This window comes from Equus quagga, chromosome 9 (genome assembly GCF_021613505.1).
Source record: "Equus quagga isolate Etosha38 chromosome 9, UCLA_HA_Equagga_1.0, whole genome shotgun sequence".
NCBI lineage: Eukaryota > Metazoa > Chordata > Mammalia > Perissodactyla > Equidae > Equus > Equus quagga.
The window spans coordinates 66,163,695-66,182,000 of NC_060275.1; the positions used below are offsets into that span (position 1 = coordinate 66,163,695).

The window sequence follows — 18,306 nt, forward strand, 5'->3', positions numbered from 1 at the left end:
GAACTTAACTGCTGCATCACCGGGCTGGCCCCTGTGTCCTCTTCTAATGACACCTGTGATTGGATGAAGGGCCACCTTCAATCAGGATGACCTCATCTCAAGATCCTTAACCAATTACATCAGCTAAGACCCTTATTCCAAATAAGGTCATGTTCTGAGGTTCCAGGGGTTAAGACGTCGACATAGTTTTGTGTGTGTGTGTGTTAAAATACACATAACATAAAATTTACCATCTTGACCATTTTTAAGTGCACAGTTCAGCAGTGTTAAGTGCATTCACACTGTCGTGCAGCTGTCCCCACCATCCATCTCCAGGACTCTCTCCTCGTCCCAGACTGAGCCTCTGTCCCGTTAAATGCTCACTCCCCCTCCCCCCGCCCCTGGCGCCCTCCGTCCTTGTTTCTGCATCTGTGAGTGTGACTCTAGGGGCCTCGTAGAAGTGGGGTCGTCCAGCGCTTGTCTTTTTGTGCCTGGATTAGTTCACTGGGCATAATGTCTGCAGGGCTCATCCATGTTGTAGGAGATGTCAGAACTAACCTTCCTTTTTCGCGTCAAGTAAGATTCCGCTGTCTGTCCCTGCGTCGTGTGTCTGCCCTCCGCCGCGGGGCCCTGGCTGGCTTGCCCGCTGTGTCTGCTGTGAGCAGTGTTACAGCGAACCTTGTGTGCACACACCTCCTTGAGACCCTGCTTCCAGCTCTTTTGGGCATATGCCGCGAGGTGGGGCCGCTGGGTCTTTAGGATAATTCTCTGTTTGATTTTTTGAGGAACCGTTAGGCCATTTTCCAGAGCGGCGGCACCATTTCACATTCCCACCAACAGTGCACAAGTGTTGCAATTTCTCCACATCCTCACCAACACTTGTTGTTTTCTGTTTGTTTATTTATTGCTGAGGAAGACTGGCCCTGAGCTAAGATCCGTGCCCATCTTCCTCTATTTTGTGTGTGGGACGCCGTCACAGCATGGCTTGACGAGCAATGTGAAGGTCCGGGCCTGGGATCCAAACCCACGAACCCTGAACTTAACTGCTACACTGCCAGGCTCCCGGTCTTCTGTTTTTTTTAACAGTAGCCCGTGGGCACATGCTTTTGGGGCACACAACTTAGCCCACTGCCCTCTTGGCCGAGCTCCCCTGCACACATGGGGCCAGTAGCGACCTTTGCTAGCACCCACTGCAGACCTGATCAGAGCCTTGAATGTGCCAAGGGGTGACGAGGGGTGATGTGTGGGGTTGCAGCGTCTTTGTGTGCCCGTTCTGACCCACTCCGGCCCTCAGGGGAGGGCAGCTGGGGGCGCCTGGGCAGTCAGCCATGCTGGAGCTTTGCCAGGTTTGGGGGCCGGGAGCGCCCCGCAGAGCCTGCTGAGGGACACGTGGGAATTGAAACCACAGGAAGGGGCGTCCCCCTGAAGGCCTTGTGCAGGGGTCACTGGGGTGAGAGTGAGGAAGTGGGACAGGCGAGCGGAAACAGGTGGAGAAAGCAGAGGAGGGAGCTGGGAGGAAAGCAGCCTGCGGGGGCTCGGGGACAGCAGGTGGCCGTGACCCCCACAGCTGCCGGCAGAGGCCAGGGCAGGGGCTGAGAAGGGACGGGAAAGTGAGGAGATGGGCATGGGGACCCGCGTGAGGGGCCCTGCCTGAGGCGTGTCACTTCTCATGTCACCTCTCCTGTCCCCCTGTCCCCACTGTACCAGCTCTCTCTGCGCCAGACCTGCCTGTGGCTCCCTTTTGGCTGCAGAGTGAACCGGCCCCTTGCTGGCCCACGAGCCCAGCTCTGGCCTCTGAGATGCTCCACCCTCCTCCCCGACTGCTGCCCCTCACTCACCCTCCTCCCACCCGCCCACCTTGTGCTGTTCCTGGAGCCGGCCAGGGGCCGTCCCGCCATGGCCTGGGCCTGCCACCTTCCAGTGCTCTCTTTCCTCCAGCTTTTTGCATGGCTTGGGCACTCACTTCCTTCAGGTCTTGATGCAACACCACCTCCCTGACCCCTTCCCATGCCTAGCATTTCTACCCGCTCCTGTTCCGTTTTTCTCCGTTACCCTTAACATTATCTGACAGCTTTGTGAGCATGCCTACCATGGTCTGTGGGGGGCGGACTGTGGTCTGTTTTGCTCGTTTCTGTATCCCCAGTGCTCTGCTCAGGGGCTGGCATGGACTGATGTTTGTTGAAAGAAGAAATGAATCCTGGGGCATTGGTGAGTGTTATAAGCAGATGTTCCTGGTGGCTTAAGTAAAATGAAGGTGTAGCTGTTTCTCTGAAAGGAGGCTACCCAGGGCTGCTAGAGCAATGTCATGAACTCTTTGGGGACCCTGGTTCTCCAAACTACACCATAGTTTTGCTGTTGTCATCATGTGGGTTTTACCTCATGGTCCAAAGTGACTGCTTATGCTCCAGCCATCATGTCCCATGTGCCAGCCACGGGAACTTGACACTCACTTCATCTGAAGGCCTCTGAGATCCCCCGTTAGATCACATTTCAGCCTGATGTGCAGACTCTGCCCCATTCCTTCCTTCCTTCCTTCTCTTTCTCCCTCCCTCCCTCCCTTTTTGCTTCTTCCCTTCTTTTCTCCTTCCTTCCTTCGTAGCCAAACACTGAGGGCTGCTGTGGTCCAGGCACTGGAAAAAAAGGTGAAGGGGTGGGGAGACCCCCAGTCCAGTGCTACATGTGCTGATGGAGGACGGGCCGGCAAAGTAGGAACGCACGGGACAGGCCCTGCCGGTCCAGGACACAGCAACTGCTCCCCACCCACTCCCCCTGCCCCAGCCTTGTCCTCAGGGACTGGGGTGTCTGTTTAGCTCTGTCTCCCCAGCCTGGGGGCTCCTGAGGCTGGGCCAGGGCTGGATCCTCTCAGGACCCAGCATTGCCCAGCATAGGTGGGCACGACATGGGCCCAGTATGGGAGGGCGCCAGGATTTCGACCGCCATCTCTACACACCAACAACTGCTGGCTGGTTCTGCCAGATGTCTGCCCTGCATCCCTCCTCCAAGGCCAGTTAGGACTTTTGTCTTCCACATGGCTCCCCCACCCCCAGGGCTGCCCCAGGGCCCTTACAGAAACTGCCAGCTCTGGGGACCTTGGCCCCGGGGGGAACCAGGAGAAGCAGGTGCTGGGGGGCGGGACAGGGGGCGGGGCGGGCATCTCCCCGGAGACGTGAGGACTGTGCTCTGGCTTCTGACCTGAGGTAGCTGGTCTCCGCAGCACCCAGGCCCCTCACAGGCCACCTCGCTCCCAGAGTGCCCCTGAGCTCAGGAACCTGGGGGCCGTGGGGAGGCGAGCGTCTGCTTTGCTCTCAGGGGAGCCCCAGGAGGAGGCCGCATGATGGGTGGGCGGCCCTCAAGCCCCCTGGACAAGCGGCAGCAGCAGCACGTGACGGGTGAGCGGCACGGGGAGGCAGGAGTAGGGGTCTGGGCCACGGTTGTGAGATGCACTGCGAGCCGTGTCAGTGTGAGGTCTCGGGAAGCAGTGAATAATGTTTTTAGTATAAGTATGTCCCAAATTTTGCATGAGGGTAAACACATGCTAAAAAATTATTCCTTATTTACCTGAAATTTAAATTTAACTGGTGTCCCATATTTTTATTTGCTAAATCTGGTAACCTTATTCAGGGTGTGAATTTTGGGTGGGGTCCTGGAGCCAGGTGGGCAGTGCCCCAGGCCCAGCCAGATCTTGCAGGATGATCCTCTCAGCTGTGCAGGGACCAGCAGGTCCCTCTCTGTGTGTCAGTTTCTGATTTGTGACTAAGAGGGGCTGGTGCCTTCCATCCTCCATACACATGGTTGAGAACCTACTGTGTGCTGGGCACTTGGGACACAGTGGGGTTGGGAATGGCGCCACCCTTGTGGGCTCACAATCTAGACCAGGAAAGAAGGTCAAGTTATCATTATGCAAATGTGTTCAACGAGTTACTTTATGAAGTGTGGACTAAACAAGGTAAAGATTTATTTCCTCTCTCCTGTAGAGGGGTATGGAGGCAGGCAGACTGATGAAACTTCTTCCATCTCGTGCTTCTACATCCATGGCTTCTGTGTCTGAGGTTATCTCATGGCACAAAATGGCTGCTGAAGCTCCAGCTATCTGGGTCCACATTCTAGGCAGCAGGATGGATATATGTTTTAACATGCAGTCAAGTGAACACATCTTAGGGGAAGAGCTTGAGGAAATCTAACACCTGTGTGATCACCTCCTAGATCAGGATACAGAACACTTCCATCCCCTCAAAAAGTTCCCTTGCACCAGGGTGGGGCTTTTAAAAGATTTTGAAAACCTTCCCAGGTAAGGGGCGAGAGGAAACTTCAGGTGGGACGGATCTGTTCATTATCTTGCTGGCGGTGATGGTTTCATGGATGTGTGCATGTGTCAAATCTCATCAAATTGTGTGCTTTATATGATTTAAATTTACTGCATGCCAGTTATCAGAGAAGACTGGGTCGCCTAACTGCCCGCCCCCATGTGGATGCGAACAGGCGATGGAGGGAGAAGGGCAAAGGGAATTCGGAGCAGGTCTCGTTGGCAGCTTTGGGGTGAGGGTGGGAGCCCACCGGTGGCTTCTCCCCTCTTGGCCCTCCGCAGGCAGGTCTGCGGGGCCTGACCAGCCCTCTCGCCGGCCCCTGTCCCTGCAGACCGGGTGGACGCCCTGCTGAGGAGCTTCCTGCCCTGCTACCGCGGGCAGCTGGCGGCCTCTGTCCTGCGGCAGGTCGCCTGTGAGCTCAGCCCCCAAGAGCCAGCCGGATGCCAGCTGCTGCGCAGCAAAGTAGGTGCCAGGGGCGGGCAGGGGGGCCGGGGGTGGGAGGAAGTGCCGGGGCCCTGGGGAGGGGGGTGCCACGGGGGTGGGAGGGTTGGGGAGGGGGTGCCGTGGGGGGTGGAGGGGGCCATTGCAGGGGGTGGGCTGGGGATGGTGGGGGCTGGGGGCTGGGGGGTGGGTTTGGGGCCTCCTTTTACCTTTGCTCGCACTGGTGCCCAGACCTGGGTTCATCGTGAAAAAGTCATTCTTTGGACAAGCATTCATAGGCTGGTCGCTGTGGACAGAGCCCCCTCCTGGCTGGGACTGTCCCCCGGCCACTCAGGGCATCATGGACGGGGCATCTCCCCCACCTGCACCTTTGCCACCTGCCAGGGCGACCACCTGGACGGGGCCCGCTGCCTCTGGGGCTGGAGCAGCGTGGAGAGGCTTCCCCTCTCTCTGGGGGGAGCTTCTGTTTGAGACTTCGTGGATAGTTTGCGCTGCATGTGTACTCTGTCGTGAGGCTTTAACAATACAATTACTAAGAGTCTCAGAGCCAGGAAATGGAAACGGTCCAGAGACTTGAGTAACACCACCAGGCTCCCGCTGCCCCGCCCAAGCATCAGGCCGTCAGAGAAGCAGTGGGTTTGTCCATCAAGTATTGATTGTGCGCACCCTGTGTCCCGGGCCCTGTGCCCGGCCCAGCGACAAAACAAAAACCACAGGTCTCAGGCGGCCAGGTGGTGAGGAGAGGGACAAAGAGTGGAGGCCAGGTGACGTCCTGCCCCGCTGAGGGAGGGCTGTGTGCACAGAGGCAGAGCTAGGCCTGCCTGCCCGCGCCAGCGAGCCGGCTCGTGTCAGTTAGCAGACGTGTGTGACAGCAGCCACACAATCGGGCTTCAACAACACGCATGGATGGGGCGCCGAGGCTCCCAAATCTGGGTGTGGCTTTTCTCAGGCCTTTCTCTTAGGGTCCCGCATGGGCTGCAGTTAGGATATTGGCTAGGGCTGGGGGCTCATCTGAGGCTGGGGTGGGGAGTGAGGATGACAAGAGTGTGTGCCTCCCGGGGCTGTGGGAGGATCAATCAGGTCATATTTGGAAGTGCCACAGACAAGAGCGTGCCCTGCATGGGCTTGAGACAGGATGGCAGCCCCACAGCAGCAGCGCCTGAGTACCCTGCATGCAGTGGTGCCCCAGACACCTGGGTCCTCAAGACATGGGGACACTGGCCCGTGCCCCGACATCTGCCGGCCCCCACTCCCGCAGAAGCTGCCCCGAGTCCGAGAGCACCGAGGGCCGCTGGTCCATCTGCGGGGCCACCCACCCCAGTGGCAGCCGGTCTTCTGTGTCCTGCGTGGGGACGGCCGCCTGGAGTGGTTCAGCCATAGAGAGGTGAGTGAGTGGCCTGTGTTCCTTTGGCCTCCAGCCTCTGCATCCTGCCCTCTCCATCTTGAGTTTGGGGTCCAGCTCCAAGCATAGCCCCCTCTGCTCTTCAGTCATCCAGGATGAATCAAGCGCCCCTGTGTACTTGGCCCAGGGCTGGGGACCACCTCCTGCTGTGCTGGGTGGGTAAACTGAGGCCCAGGCCAGGAGTAGGGACTCACTGGTGGTCAGCAGTGGAGCTGAGGCTGAAACTACACGAGGCCGTTGCGAGTCACGCCTGTGCCCTGCTTCCAGACTGGGGGACTCCTGCAGGCCATTTGTCTCCCTGGGACTCAGTTTCCACCTCTGTGAAATGGGGGGATGACAGTCCACACAACATGGGGCTGTGAGGATTCGGTGAGAGAATCTTCATGCAGCGCACAGCACAGCAGATGCCCTCCCCCCCCCCCCAGCAGGACGGGGGACAAGAAGAGGGAGGGAGGATGGCAGCGGTGGGCGGGTGCAGCTAACCCCAGGCCTCCCCCTCGTCCCACGGTTGGGACATGGAAGCCACAGTTCGGGCCTGTCCCAAGCTGCTTCTTTGAATGCCTTCTGTAGGAATATGAGGACGGGGGTCGTCCTCTGGGCTCCACAGCCCTGACCGGGTACACAGTCCTGACTTGTCAGCGCGAGTACCTCCGCCTGTTGGACACTCTCTGCCCAGATGCCTCAGGTAAGGCTCCCAGGGACCTTGAGCAGGTCCGTCGACTTCAGCACTGCCGGCAGTTGGGGCTGGACCATTCTTCTCAGTGGGGGCCCCTGCGCATTGCGGGATGTGAGCAGCATCCCTGGCCTCCATCCACTTGATGTCAGGAGCTCCCCCCGCCCAAGTATGACGACCAAAAGTGTCCCCAGACGTGGCCAAGCGTCCCACGCAGGGCAGAGTGGCCTCTGGGTGAGCACCCCGGCTCTAGGAAGGGAGACAGCCGCTCTCGCCAGAAAGAGAGAAGCTAGGTCACCGGGCCAGAGTCAGAGGAGCAAAGAGCAAAACAGTGAAACCCGGTGTGAGCAAGCATCTGGGGGCACCGGTGCTAGGATGGCGGCGCAGGTCTGCCGCAGGGGGTCGTGTTCTGCCCAGCGTTTCCAGGAGGGCTCCCCCCTCATTACCACAGCGGCGCCCAGGAACAGGGTCCGGAGCAGCGTTACTGGGCCAGTGCCAGGCCCGGGTTATCTCATCGAGTCTGCCAGCAGGCAGCCCCGCCGCTAACCGCCCCATTTCACAGACGGGGACACTGAGGCTGAGGATTGTCACATAGGAAGGGACAGAAGCCAGAAGTGCACCCTCTGCTTCGCTGTGGAGCCATCTTGTTGCCAAATGACACAAAGGTGTAGTGACAAGGACAGTCTGCAGAACTGTCGATCATGTTGAAAACGTCAGAATCCACCTAAATACCCATCCCGGGGGACTGATTAAGTAAATGATGGCCCAGGCCTTGGAAAGGGGAGTGCAGGCACTGGAGGTGTCCCAGACGTCCGCAGCCGCGAAGGGCCTGTTACAGGCCAGAAAACCCAGCCTGTTACAAAAGGCGCCCGTGCAGCTCTGTGCAGATCTAAGACCTGGAGTGATGCCCCCAGAATGGGAGCAGCTGTTCCTGTCTCTGGGGCTGCAGCTGAAGGGCTGGGATTACCAGGGACTCCTGGATCACGGCATCTTCCTACAGGCTGTGTGTATCACGCTGGAAATCAGAACAAAAGACAGGATTTAGGAGACCCCAAATAAATTAACCAAACGTAAATGCCCCCATTCTGTCCTCCTAACAGGTCTAGGTCGTTGGAATCACTTTGAAGCCCAGATGACAGGCAGGAAAAGCAGGGGTCAGGGAGAGGAACCTGTGCCCTAGGCAAAGAGGGAGGAAATGGTTTGGCCGAGTTTGGACCCGGGCCTGGCTGACTCCAGCTCCCATGGCAAGCAGGGCTCAGGTCATATGCCAACTCAGATAGATTGCTGGGGGTGGCCCAGGCGGCATGCTGAGGCTGTGAACAACTCGGGGGTGGAGTGCTGATGTCTGCCCCGGGCACACCTCCCTGGGCCGAGCTGGAACAAGGATAATGCAACTGCAATAGCGTGGCTCACATGATGGAGTGACGTCCATGCTAGGGGCTCCTCGAAGCGTTTTGTTTATTTTCTCCTAGTGAATGAGTGATTGTAGAGTGAATGAATGAATGAATGAATGAAGATGTGACCTCCTCTGTCTGCTTTCAGGAGCCCACACACAGAAGGAGGCTGACCCCCTTCTGGAAATGCCCGTTGGCTGCCCTCTGTTCCTGCAGCACCCCTTCCGCCGGCACCTCTGCTTCTCTGCGGCCACAAGGGAGGCACAGCGTGCCTGGAGGCTAGCCCTGCAGGGTGGCATCCGGCTTCGCGGAACAGGTGGGGCCCTGGGAGGGCTCCAAGTCTGAGGTCTGATGGCTCTGCCCCTGCTGGCTGGGGGACCCTTTCCAAGCCTCAGTTTCTTTATTTATAAAATGGATAGTTGGGGGAGACAAAGGGGACAACAGGCAGTTATGAGTGGCCAAGGCTGTGATGGGGACACACAAGACCCAGTGGGAGTTTAGCCTTGGGGATCAGGGAGGGCTTCTCAGAGGAGGGGACGGCAAAGCTGGGGTCTGAAAAAGATAAAGGGCCAGCCAGGTGAGGAAGGGGAACAGGACCAACACATACACCTTGGGTAGGTTGTTGACTGCACAAATGTACCTAACAAGAGGGGCAGCTGGGGACTGCAGAGCTTCCTGGGCCGTGACTGCCTGCAGAGGATGCCTTTTCCTAAATAGTGTAAAGGCAACTTATGGGCTAGTGATGGTCTTGGGGGAGCGTGTTCCCTGCGGAGAGCACTGCCTGTGCAAAGGTCTGGAGGTGGGTGAGACTTGGGTGTTCTGGGACATGGGAGGAGTCGGACGGCTTCCTCCTCAGGTGATGGGGAGTTAGGCAGTCTTGGGAGCAGGGCAGGTGTGCGCGGGCACTGAAATGTTGCTGCTCAGTCCTACAGAGAAGCCAGGCCCCTGCCGCCTGGGCCTTCCTGGAGGCCGTCCGGCTCTACCGGCAGCACCAAGGCCACTTTGGCGATGACGACGTGACCCTGGGCTCAGATGCCGAGGTCAGTGCTTCGCGAGGCCGCACCAGGGAGCCCCAAGACGCCTCCCGCCGGCTACGGCGCCCACGCCCCGTCTCCCGCAGGTGCTGACCGCAGTGCTGATGCGGGAGCTGCTGCCCGCGCTGCGGGCCCAGACCCTGCCGGGCCTGCGGGGGGCCGGCCGAACCCGGGCCTGGGCCTGGACCGAGGTGCGCGCGGGGTCACGGAGGGGGGACAGGGACACGCGGGGGGCTGCGTGGGGTGGGGGCAGGATCCGGGCGCCCAGGTTCCCCCTCCCTGCGACTGTCGCCTGAAATCTGTCGGCGTCTCTGTCTCTCTGTCCCTCCACCCCTGCCCCCTGGCCCGTGTGGGGTCCCCTCGGCGGGTCCGGGCAGCTCCTGGACGCCGTCCACGCCGCCGTCCTGGCCAGGGCCTCTGCGGGGCTCCGTGCCTTCCAGCCCGAAAAGGACGAGCTGCTCGCGGCCCTGGAGAGGACGATCCGTCCCGACGTGGACCAGATGCTGCGGCTGCGGGCGCGCGTGGCGGGGAGGCTGCGGGGTGAGGCCCGGGGGCGGGGCGAGGCCCGGGGGCGGGGCCTGGCCGGAGGGGCGGGGCCGGGAGCCTGAGAGGAAGAAGGGGCACAAGGCGGTTCAGGGGCGGGGCCGAGAGTCAGAGACCTGAAGACCCGGCCGGGCACGTGGGCGGGGCCTAAGCGGAGAATGGGCGTGGCCTTGAGGCTGAGGTTTGAGGGGGCGAGGCCAGGGCGGGGTCAAGACGGGGGGCGGGGCCGGAGCAGGGGCGGCCCAGAGACGGAGTGGAGAGCCCGCCGCGGGAGAGGGGCGCAGCCACTGCAGTGACAGCCGTGACCTGGGTGGTCAGAATTGTCCGGGTCAGACGGCAGCAGTGGCTCCCACTCAGCTCAGTAACAAAGAGAACCGGATTGGAATCCGGCCTCTGCCTCTCCGGCCTGCGCCTTCGAGCCAGTCCCAAGCGCGCTCCAAGCCTCAGTTTCCTCATGTGTAAAACGAGGCAGAAGAGGGTGGCCAGAGTCTGAGCTCCCGCCCACGTCACCCTGCTGAGCCCATGGTGCCCCCCCCCCCCCACCGTGTGCGGAGCCCCTCGCCGAGGAGACCCAGGCCCGTGTCTTCCACTCCCAGCCGAAGTCCAGGGCTCCCTGGAGTCGTGCCTGCGTGGGAAGGTGGCCGTGCAGCTGCCCCGGATCACGCGGACGCTGGTGAGCACCGTGGAAGCCGCACTGGTGGCAGTGCAGACCCTCCTAGCCCGGGGCATGGACCGCCTGTCCCTCCACCTGCGTGGGAGCTCCTCGGGCGCGCAGCTGCGCAAGGAGGTGAGTACCAGTGGGTGGGGCGTCGTCGGCAATGGGCAATGCGTAAACTTTGCAGAAGGGTTCCGTGAACCTTGCCTCTTTCTTGTTTGAAAACCTTCTCTGAACTTTGTTCTAGGCTGCTTTTTACTTGTTGTGGACCACCGTGCTGTTTGGTCATTGGGTCACAGTTCAAAACATGAGGGGAAGGAGTAAGATGGCAAGAGTAGCATTTTAGGAACATCAGTCCGGAGTCAACTTCTCCCCAAACCCCTCCTCCTCCCATGTTTGTCCAGAGCTCAGCCTCATCCCCTGAGCCAGAGAATTCTACTCCATGCAGTTCAGCTTAGGTCTTCTGATGTTAAATGAGCGCCTACTACGTGCCAGGAAACTTTCAATTCACTAAGCCTCCGTTTCATAATCACCTCCTCCGGGAACTTTCCCTGGTCCCTCTGCATCCACAGCTGCCTGTGCTTCCCTCCTCACAGAAAGAACCAGAAGCCCCGTGGTTGTTTGTCTAGTCTACCTCCCCCAACTTTTCTGTGAGCTCCTTGAAGCCTGGACTACTCTGTTTCTGCAGCCCTGGGGCCCAGCACAGGGAGGGCAGCAGGCAGTGGGTGTAGGTGCAACAAGGGCTGAGTGTGCCCATTTCCCTTCAGTCACACCAGCACTGCGTGTTATCATTTTTTTTCACGTTTTACCATTTTAGGTCCCTCACGTTGTACCTCACTGTTGCTTTCTATGCATGTTTTGGTGACAACCGAGGTGGAATGTGTTTCCATTGCTGCTTCTCCTTTGATGAATTGGCTGGGGAAACCTTGGCCCTGCGTTTCCATCAGCTGATGGTGTTTTTCTCACCTGGCTGCTATTTGAGCCCAGGTTTACGCATTTGGTGAGATGCCGTGGGACCCAGAGCTGATGCAGATCTGCTACCAAGAGGCCGAGCAGAGTCGGGGGCGCCTGGGGCGGCTGGTGGCGCCATTTGGCTTCTTGGGGACTCAAAGCCTGGTGTTTGGGGCCCAGGATCTCGCACAGCAGGTGAGGGGCAATGGGAGGCTGGCAGGAGGCCAGGCCAGAACAGCAGCCTGTACTGAGTAGGGGCCAGGTGTGTGCCAGGGAGACCATGATGGCCCAGACGGCCTGGCCTTGCCAGGCCACCAGCGTCATGCGGACAGGAACCCATGGCCAGGCAGTGACCACACCGGGGGTACAGGGCTGTGCTTGGGATGCACAAGTGCTGTGGGAGCCCCGAGGAGGCCCTGGCCCATCTCCAGGGTTGGAAAGGCTTCCAGGAGGAGGGGCCTTCCAAGCTGGGGCAGCAGTGGGAGGAATGGGGGTGGGACATGTCCTGGGTGGAGAGAAGAGTGTGGGTAAGCACTGGGAGGTGAGAGAGCTTGTCTGCATTTGGGGAAAATGAAGCGATTTAGAGACATCGGGTTGTAGGTTTCAAGGGAGGGCAGAAAGGTGGGAGACACGCCAGTGAGGTGGGTCAGGGCCTTGAGTGTGGGGCTAAGGAGCCGGGCTCTGTCCCAAGGGCAGTGGGGATCCACAGCAGGTGTGTGAGCAGGGGAGAAGCATGACCAGACTCGAGGTTTGGGAAGCCCCGTCTGCGTTGGGAGCAGGGGCTGTGGGGGCAGGAGTTGGGGAGGCAGGGAGGAGACCTGAACCAGGATGGGTGCTGTTAGTGGAGAGAAGCAGGGTGTGTTTTGAAGGTCCCTTCTGGACCTGCTGATGGACATGGCGAGTGAAGGAGACAGAGATTGAGATGACCCGCTACTGCCTGGCACAGTTGTTCAATTTGTACACTGCACAAGATCACTCAGCTGCGGAGGCTAAACTCTGGCGGACTGTCTATTTCCCAGGCTGGGCACCCTGGCACCATCCTCCAAAGCGGAGGGCACTTTCTGCCTGTTTGCATATAGGTCCCTACTGACTGGATGACCCCCAGGTCTTGAGAGGAGAGGGGTGCTGTTTCTTGAGATAAGGAGGAGGTTGGGGGAAGTGGCAGGTTGGGGACAGGCTGGATGCTGAGAAGGGGTCAGCAGGCAGGTGCAAGGCCCAGAATGTCAGAGCACGGATTCGCGAGGTCATCCCAACTCCTCCTCCCGCAGCTCATGGCCGACGCTGTGGCCACCTTCCTGCAGCTGGCCGACCAGTGTCTGACCACGGCGTTGGACTGCGACCAGGCCTCCCGGCAGCTGGAGAAAGTCCGGGCGCGCGTGCTGAAGGTGAGGTCGGGGGAGGCCGCGGCCGTGGGCCCGCGCCCCGCCGGCCGCTGGACCGCCCCGTGTGTCCTGCAGAAGTTCCGGTCGGACAGCGGCTCGGCGCGGAGGAGGCGCGTCCGCGGGTGGCTGCTCGGCATCTTCCTGCCCTTCGTGCTGAGCCAGCTGGAGCAGCGCCGCCGAGCGGTGAGCCGGGGGACGGGCGGGCGGGGCGTGCTCTCCCGCCCAGAGCTACTGCGACAGTTGAGCCCTGGGTGGGCCGGCTGGCTTTCCCGGGCTGCCCCAGCGCCCTCTCTTCTCCCAGGACGGCGCTCGGCCATCTGAGGGTGGGGTCCGGGGCGCCACATGTCAGCAGGCGCCGCAGCCTCAGAGACAGGGGCTGGGGGTGTGCCCGCGCGTGCGTGTGTGCGCATCCGTGTGTGTGTCGCGCGTGCCAGGCGGACAGAGGGCTGGGAGGCCCTCCTGGGAAGACGACCCTGGAGAAGCGGCGGCTGCAGGCCGAGCCGTGCTGGAAGGGCGCCCCGGTAGGTCGGGCCTGGTGACCTGGAGGCGGAGTGCCGGGGCAGCGGGGTTGAGCCAGGGCCCTGCCCACGCGGGCGAGGGGCACCAGGCAGGGGTCTGCCCAGGCACTAGAGACCCTCTCGACGCAGCACTGCTCCTGCTGAGGGGCGACATGCTTGTCGCTGCACCCCTCGCAACAGCCCCAGGGAGTACTGGTCAAGGAGTCCATCTAAAAGACTAGGGCCCGAGGCCCTCAGCTAATCAGGGTCAGGGCTGGGGCTCAAGCCCGGTCGCAGCCCACCCAGGCCAGGCCCTCCCCACCTCTGTGACAGGAGCTGCCTGCGTTCGAAGCGGACGTCCTTGCCATGGGCAGCCCAGCCCTGACCATCGAAGGCATCTATGAAGACGTCATCCGGGGGGTCCTGTCGCAGAGGATTGATGGAGGTGCACCCAACACCCCCCTCAAGGAAGCCAGGTGGTCCCTGGCTGAGTAGTGAACCCTGCTGGGGGTTCCCTCTCACTTCCTGCGAACACTAGCCCCCCTGGCCTGAGGGTCAGGACTGGGACAGATAGCCACTGCCTGGGGCAGCCTGGAGGTGCAGTGAGGGGGAGCTACCTGAAGGAGGGGCCTTGCAGCAAGGCTGTGAGGGATGTGTAGGAGTTCTCAGGATGCAACGAAGGAGACAAAACGCAAAAACTGGGGATAGACATTCACATTTATTCATTCAACAACCACTCCCTGTTTTTCTCTGGGCTGGCATTAAGGTCCTGAGAGTTTTTGGACTTGGGCTAGGCCTCTCAGGATCTCCTGGGCTGAGAAGTGACTCTCTCTTCTTGCTCCTACCTTGTCAGTTCACTCATGACCCAGTGCCTGTGCCTGCTGAGACACATGCACTAACGGGGTGAGCAGTGTGGGATGGCGACTCAGCGGGCGTCAGGGCATCCTTGGGGCCAACACAGAGGGTATGAGGGGAACAGGAGAGGAGGCTGGAGGCTGGTGGGGCAGACGTGCAGGGCTGTGGATGACAGGCAGAGGAGTTTAGACTTTATTGGGTAGGCGATAGGGAGCCATGGAAGGTGTGTGAGCAGAGGACAACCGTGGCCAAACTGGAAGTGATGGAGGAGGCTGAGAGCACGGTCCTGGGGGCAAGGATGAGTTCCAGCAGGGGCAGGTGCCAAGAGGACAGAGCCAGGCGGGAGGGTGAGGCAGGAGCTGGAGGTACTGGGAGGTGTTGAGCTGGATGTCAGTGCATGCACAGGAGCGGGCCACAACCGGGGATGCTGTGCAGAGAGAGGAGACACTCCACAAAGAGCCTCTATCTGAAGGACACCGAGAGTAAGAAGGGCTGTGGAAGGAGCGCTTAGAGAGGTGGGAGGAACCCAGAGGCGGAGGTGGGAGCCAGGAAGCAAGGATGAGGATGCCTCCTTGGTTTGTGGGCATTCAAATAAAAACAACCAAGCTCCCTTAGGAAAGGGGACATTTTAAATGGGAAAAGGCTGTTTTCTGATTGAAAAGAAAAATCCAGAAACAGGTAAGCTCAGACAGTACCTGTTCCTAGAGGTTTTACACGTCCTTAGGGGGTGCCATCCTCAATTGATTTGTGGCGTCTCCGTGGAGCACAGTGGAGGGAGGGAGGGCTGGCAGTGTCCAGGCTCAGTGAAGGTGTGGGGACTGCCTGGCAAGTGGAGCACTTGCCGAGGGTTCCTGGCTGAGACCTTTCCTCCCTCCTTCGCCCTCCCGTGGCCTCTCGGGGAGAATGTGCAGGAGCCGTGGGTGCCGGGGCTTCTCCAAGTTGGCTTCGTCTCTTGTTTCAGAGTTGAAAAAGGCCCTCGGTGCCAGCGATGTGTCCTCTACTCTGGATGGCTGCTCTGAGGCCCCATGGGACCAGGTGGGAGCAGGTGAGGACGTCACAGGTTGTTGGAGCATGCCAGTGAGTGCTGGGGCTGGGAGCCTGCACAGGGTCTCCAGGATGGTCGAGAGTGTGGGTTCCTGGATGGAACAGCATGCACCTGGTCTCCTGATGCGGCTTGGCTGGCCATGCTCATGGTGAACGAGGGCAATGGGGAGCCACGGAGTGTGCCTGAGCCACAAAGGGAACCTCTGACATGCACATGAATTGGCGGCCCATCTTCTCTGGCCAGGACTCAGTAAGGCTTCTCCCAGCAGCTACTGGTTCCCAACACTTGAAGGGAAGATTTTGGTGACGGGAAGCTTGGGTTCCCTGTGAGCGGGGCCTGGGGCAGGGGCAGCGGGGACTCCTACTGTAGGACCCTAAAGCAAGCTCCTTGTCGGAAAAGTAAATGTGTGTAGGGCTGAGGCTGACACTGCTGGTGGTACAGGGACCCTCCGCTCCAGCCCTGAGATGGGCATGTTTTATGGGGGCTTCCCTGAAATGGGGCAGAAGGCACCTGGTCCAGTAGAAGCAGACGAGTGTGCAGGATGTCTCTCATCTAGGTGCTCAGAACCCAGGGCAGATGCTGGGATCCTGGAACAGCTGCCAGCTCAGCCCCTTTGGGTATCGCTGCTGTGAGAGCCTTGTGAATCCACCCAGCTAAGCAGCACCCACATTCTTCACCCACAGAAACTCTGAGATAAAACGTGTGTTGTTTTCAGCAGCTAACTTGGGGGTTATTTGTTATGCAGCAGGAGCTAACTGATACCCTCCCCAGCCGATTGCAGGTGGCCCATTTCCCCACAGGCTGCACAGGCTGTCGGCTGACTGGGGATTTCTCGTGTCTTCTGGGTGAAGATGGTGTCTTGGCATCATTTTAATGAGCGTGTCTTAGTGGGGATGGTCGAGAGTCTTTCTGTGAGCTTGGAAGCTTCTCTGTGGACCTCTCCCTCTCCTTGGCCCACTGATCTTCTGGGTGCCTATAAACTTCTATCAAGTTTTTGTTGCTAAGCTTCCATTTTCTGAGCATTTGTTATGGGCCAGGCATTTGACATATCCGAGGTTTTGATCTCCTTATGACACTTTCCATTTTACAGATGAGGAAACCGAGGGTCAGAGAGGGACTTGCTCCAGGCAGCCAGGCCCCGGAGCTGAGGTCCAGCCACTCTGCCTGCCACCTGCTCCAGAGACATTCCGGAGCTGAATCTTTGCCACATTCGTCCTCGTTCCCAGGGGAGAAACGCCTACTAGTAGAGTTTCTGAGTTGAACCATGCGCCCCATTGCAAGGCTTTTGTAACCCCCATGCCTCCCCCTCACTGCTCTCCAAAAAAGCCAGGCCTTTCCTCACTGCCACCAACAGCACTGGTGCATCGTCTCCATGTCCTGTCCAAACTAGCAATTTTCATCAAAGAAAAGCTGTCAATTTGATAGACACACACACAAATTTCACTGTTTTATTTTTAATTTCTTTGATGACTAAATTGAACCTAAAAACATGTTTATTGGCCATTTATATGTTTGTGGGTTTTGTTTTAGTTCTCATATTGCCTCTTCATAGGTTTTACCTGCTTTTCTCTTCAGGAGATTTTATCTGTTTCTTATTGATCTCTAATAGCTCTTTGTATAAGGATATTAACGCTTCATTATGCAGGCTCTAGATATTTTTCTCAGCTTTCTGTGGGCCTTTCGGGTTTGTTTACTTGCTCCAGATCTTAACTTGGCATCAAGTTTCCCAGCTGAGAGTAGAGCTTTCACTGACTCCCTCTGCTTGCCAGAAAGCTCATCTTTCCACTGGAGGTTGGCAGTTTCTCCACGTCACAAGCCTTCCAGCTGCTTCCGGAGTAGGTTCCGGGGGGGAGTTCCCCAATGTTCTTCTCGATCGGCTTTCAGAGGGGACATGCACAGCCCACGGAGATGGTTTCCTCCCATTCTGCCCTGGAGTGGTCAGCCTCCCCCAAGAGAATGAGATTTTCCTCACCTTTCCTGACTTTCATCCTACTGTTCCATGTACACATTGAGGACACGCTACCTGTGCCCTGAATTCTACTCAATATCGAGCCTCCTCCCACCACTCATGTTAGCAATATACATCTGAGCATCATTCTTAAAACTTAGTTTTTAAGAATGACAGAAAAACTATCAATCAGAAACTACACGGAAGTACTGGGAAACAATCCCCTGGTAGCATTTCTATGGCAACGCCCACCCTGTCTCTGGAGGGCGTGCTCCGCACTACAAGCTTCATCCGGCTCCACCTTCACACCAGCCCTGCTCGGCGGGTTATGACCGCATTCTACAGACAGAGGAATTGAGGCTCAAACAGCGAGCCCAGGCGGGGGCTGGATCTGAAGCCAGGTCTGGAGACTCCGGGGCCCGCGTGCTTAACACCCAGCCATCCCCGAGGACATCTCAGCGGGGTCGGGAACCAGGACACTAAAACCCATGTTGCAGCCAAGGAAACTGAGGCTCAGATCTTTCAAGTCCCAAACCAGGTCTTAACTACCCAGGTCCGCCTGCTGGACACAGCCCAGGTCTTATACACATGGAAGTTTGGCGGCGAATCGGGGGGGGGGGGTCCCTGCGAGAGCAGTCGCCCGGAGGCAGGGCACATTCTGAGCCCTGACACCTTTAAGGCACGGAGCCGCGTTCCGTTGAAGGGTTCCGAGCGCTCTGTGCCTTTAAGGCCGTCCGGAGGCGGGCCCTGACGGCTGGTTCCTGCCAGGCGTTCTCCTCCCCTTTAAGGCTCACGGCAGGGGCGGGGCCCCGACAGCCCCTTTAAGACGCGGTCCGCGCCAGCCGGCAGAAAAGCTGCTTAAAGGCGACGCGTGGCGCGATGGCGGCGTCCCTACGCGCGTGCCGGCGACGCTGGCGGCCGCTCCCGGCGTCGCTGCTGCTGCTGCTTCTGGCGCTGCCGCCGCCGGGGGGCCCGCCGGGCGCCACCGCCTACTTCCCCGAGGAGCGCTGGAGCCCCGAGTCGCCGCTGCAGGCGCCGCGCGTGCTCATCGCGCTGCTGGCGCGCAACGCGGCCCACGCGCTGCCCGCCACCCTGGGCGCCATCGAGCGGCTGCGGCACCCGCGGGAGCGCACGGCGCTGTGGTGAGCCCGCCGCCCCGGCCCGCGCCCTGCCAGCCCTCCGCCGTCCGCCGCCCCCCGGCCC

General features: G+C 59.4%; 2 protein-coding genes across 4 annotated transcripts in view; both read left to right on the forward strand.

Moving 5' to 3' along the window:
- Nucleotides 1-948: 948 nt before the first annotated feature.
- Nucleotides 949-16,662, forward strand: NIBAN3 (niban apoptosis regulator 3). 3 transcript variants are annotated; one of them, XR_006889987.1, is made up of 16 exons: nucleotides 949-3,368; nucleotides 4,615-4,745; nucleotides 5,983-6,108; nucleotides 6,697-6,811; nucleotides 8,342-8,509; nucleotides 9,118-9,233; nucleotides 9,314-9,418; nucleotides 9,605-9,767; nucleotides 10,367-10,557; nucleotides 11,413-11,571; nucleotides 12,645-12,761; nucleotides 12,834-12,941; nucleotides 13,589-13,700; nucleotides 14,109-14,158; nucleotides 15,072-15,155; nucleotides 16,246-16,271. XR_006889987.1 is itself a non-coding variant. In XM_046670874.1 (15 exons), exons 1-15 carry the CDS (start codon nucleotides 3,311-3,313, stop codon nucleotides 16,350-16,352), a joined length of 1,860 nt encoding a protein of 619 aa, XP_046526830.1. In that variant the 5' UTR covers nucleotides 949-3,310; the 3' UTR covers nucleotides 16,353-16,662. The 3 variants fall into 3 exon arrangements, 1 of the variants encoding a protein (XP_046526830.1); XM_046670874.1 differs by lacking the exon at nucleotides 14,109-14,158 and having other exon boundaries at nucleotides 16,246-16,662; XR_006889988.1 differs by lacking the exons at nucleotides 13,589-13,700; nucleotides 14,109-14,158 and having other exon boundaries at nucleotides 16,246-16,302.
- A 1,307-nt stretch (nucleotides 16,663-17,969) lies between these two features.
- COLGALT1 (collagen beta(1-O)galactosyltransferase 1) overlaps nucleotides 17,970-18,306 on the forward strand; it is an 18,365-nt gene continuing 18,028 nt past the window's right edge. The window contains exon 1 of the mRNA XM_046672200.1: nucleotides 17,970-18,245. Within this exon, the coding sequence (XP_046528156.1) occupies nucleotides 17,983-18,245 (263 nt within the window). The 5' untranslated portion in view covers nucleotides 17,970-17,982. The remainder of the gene's footprint in view (nucleotides 18,246-18,306) is intronic.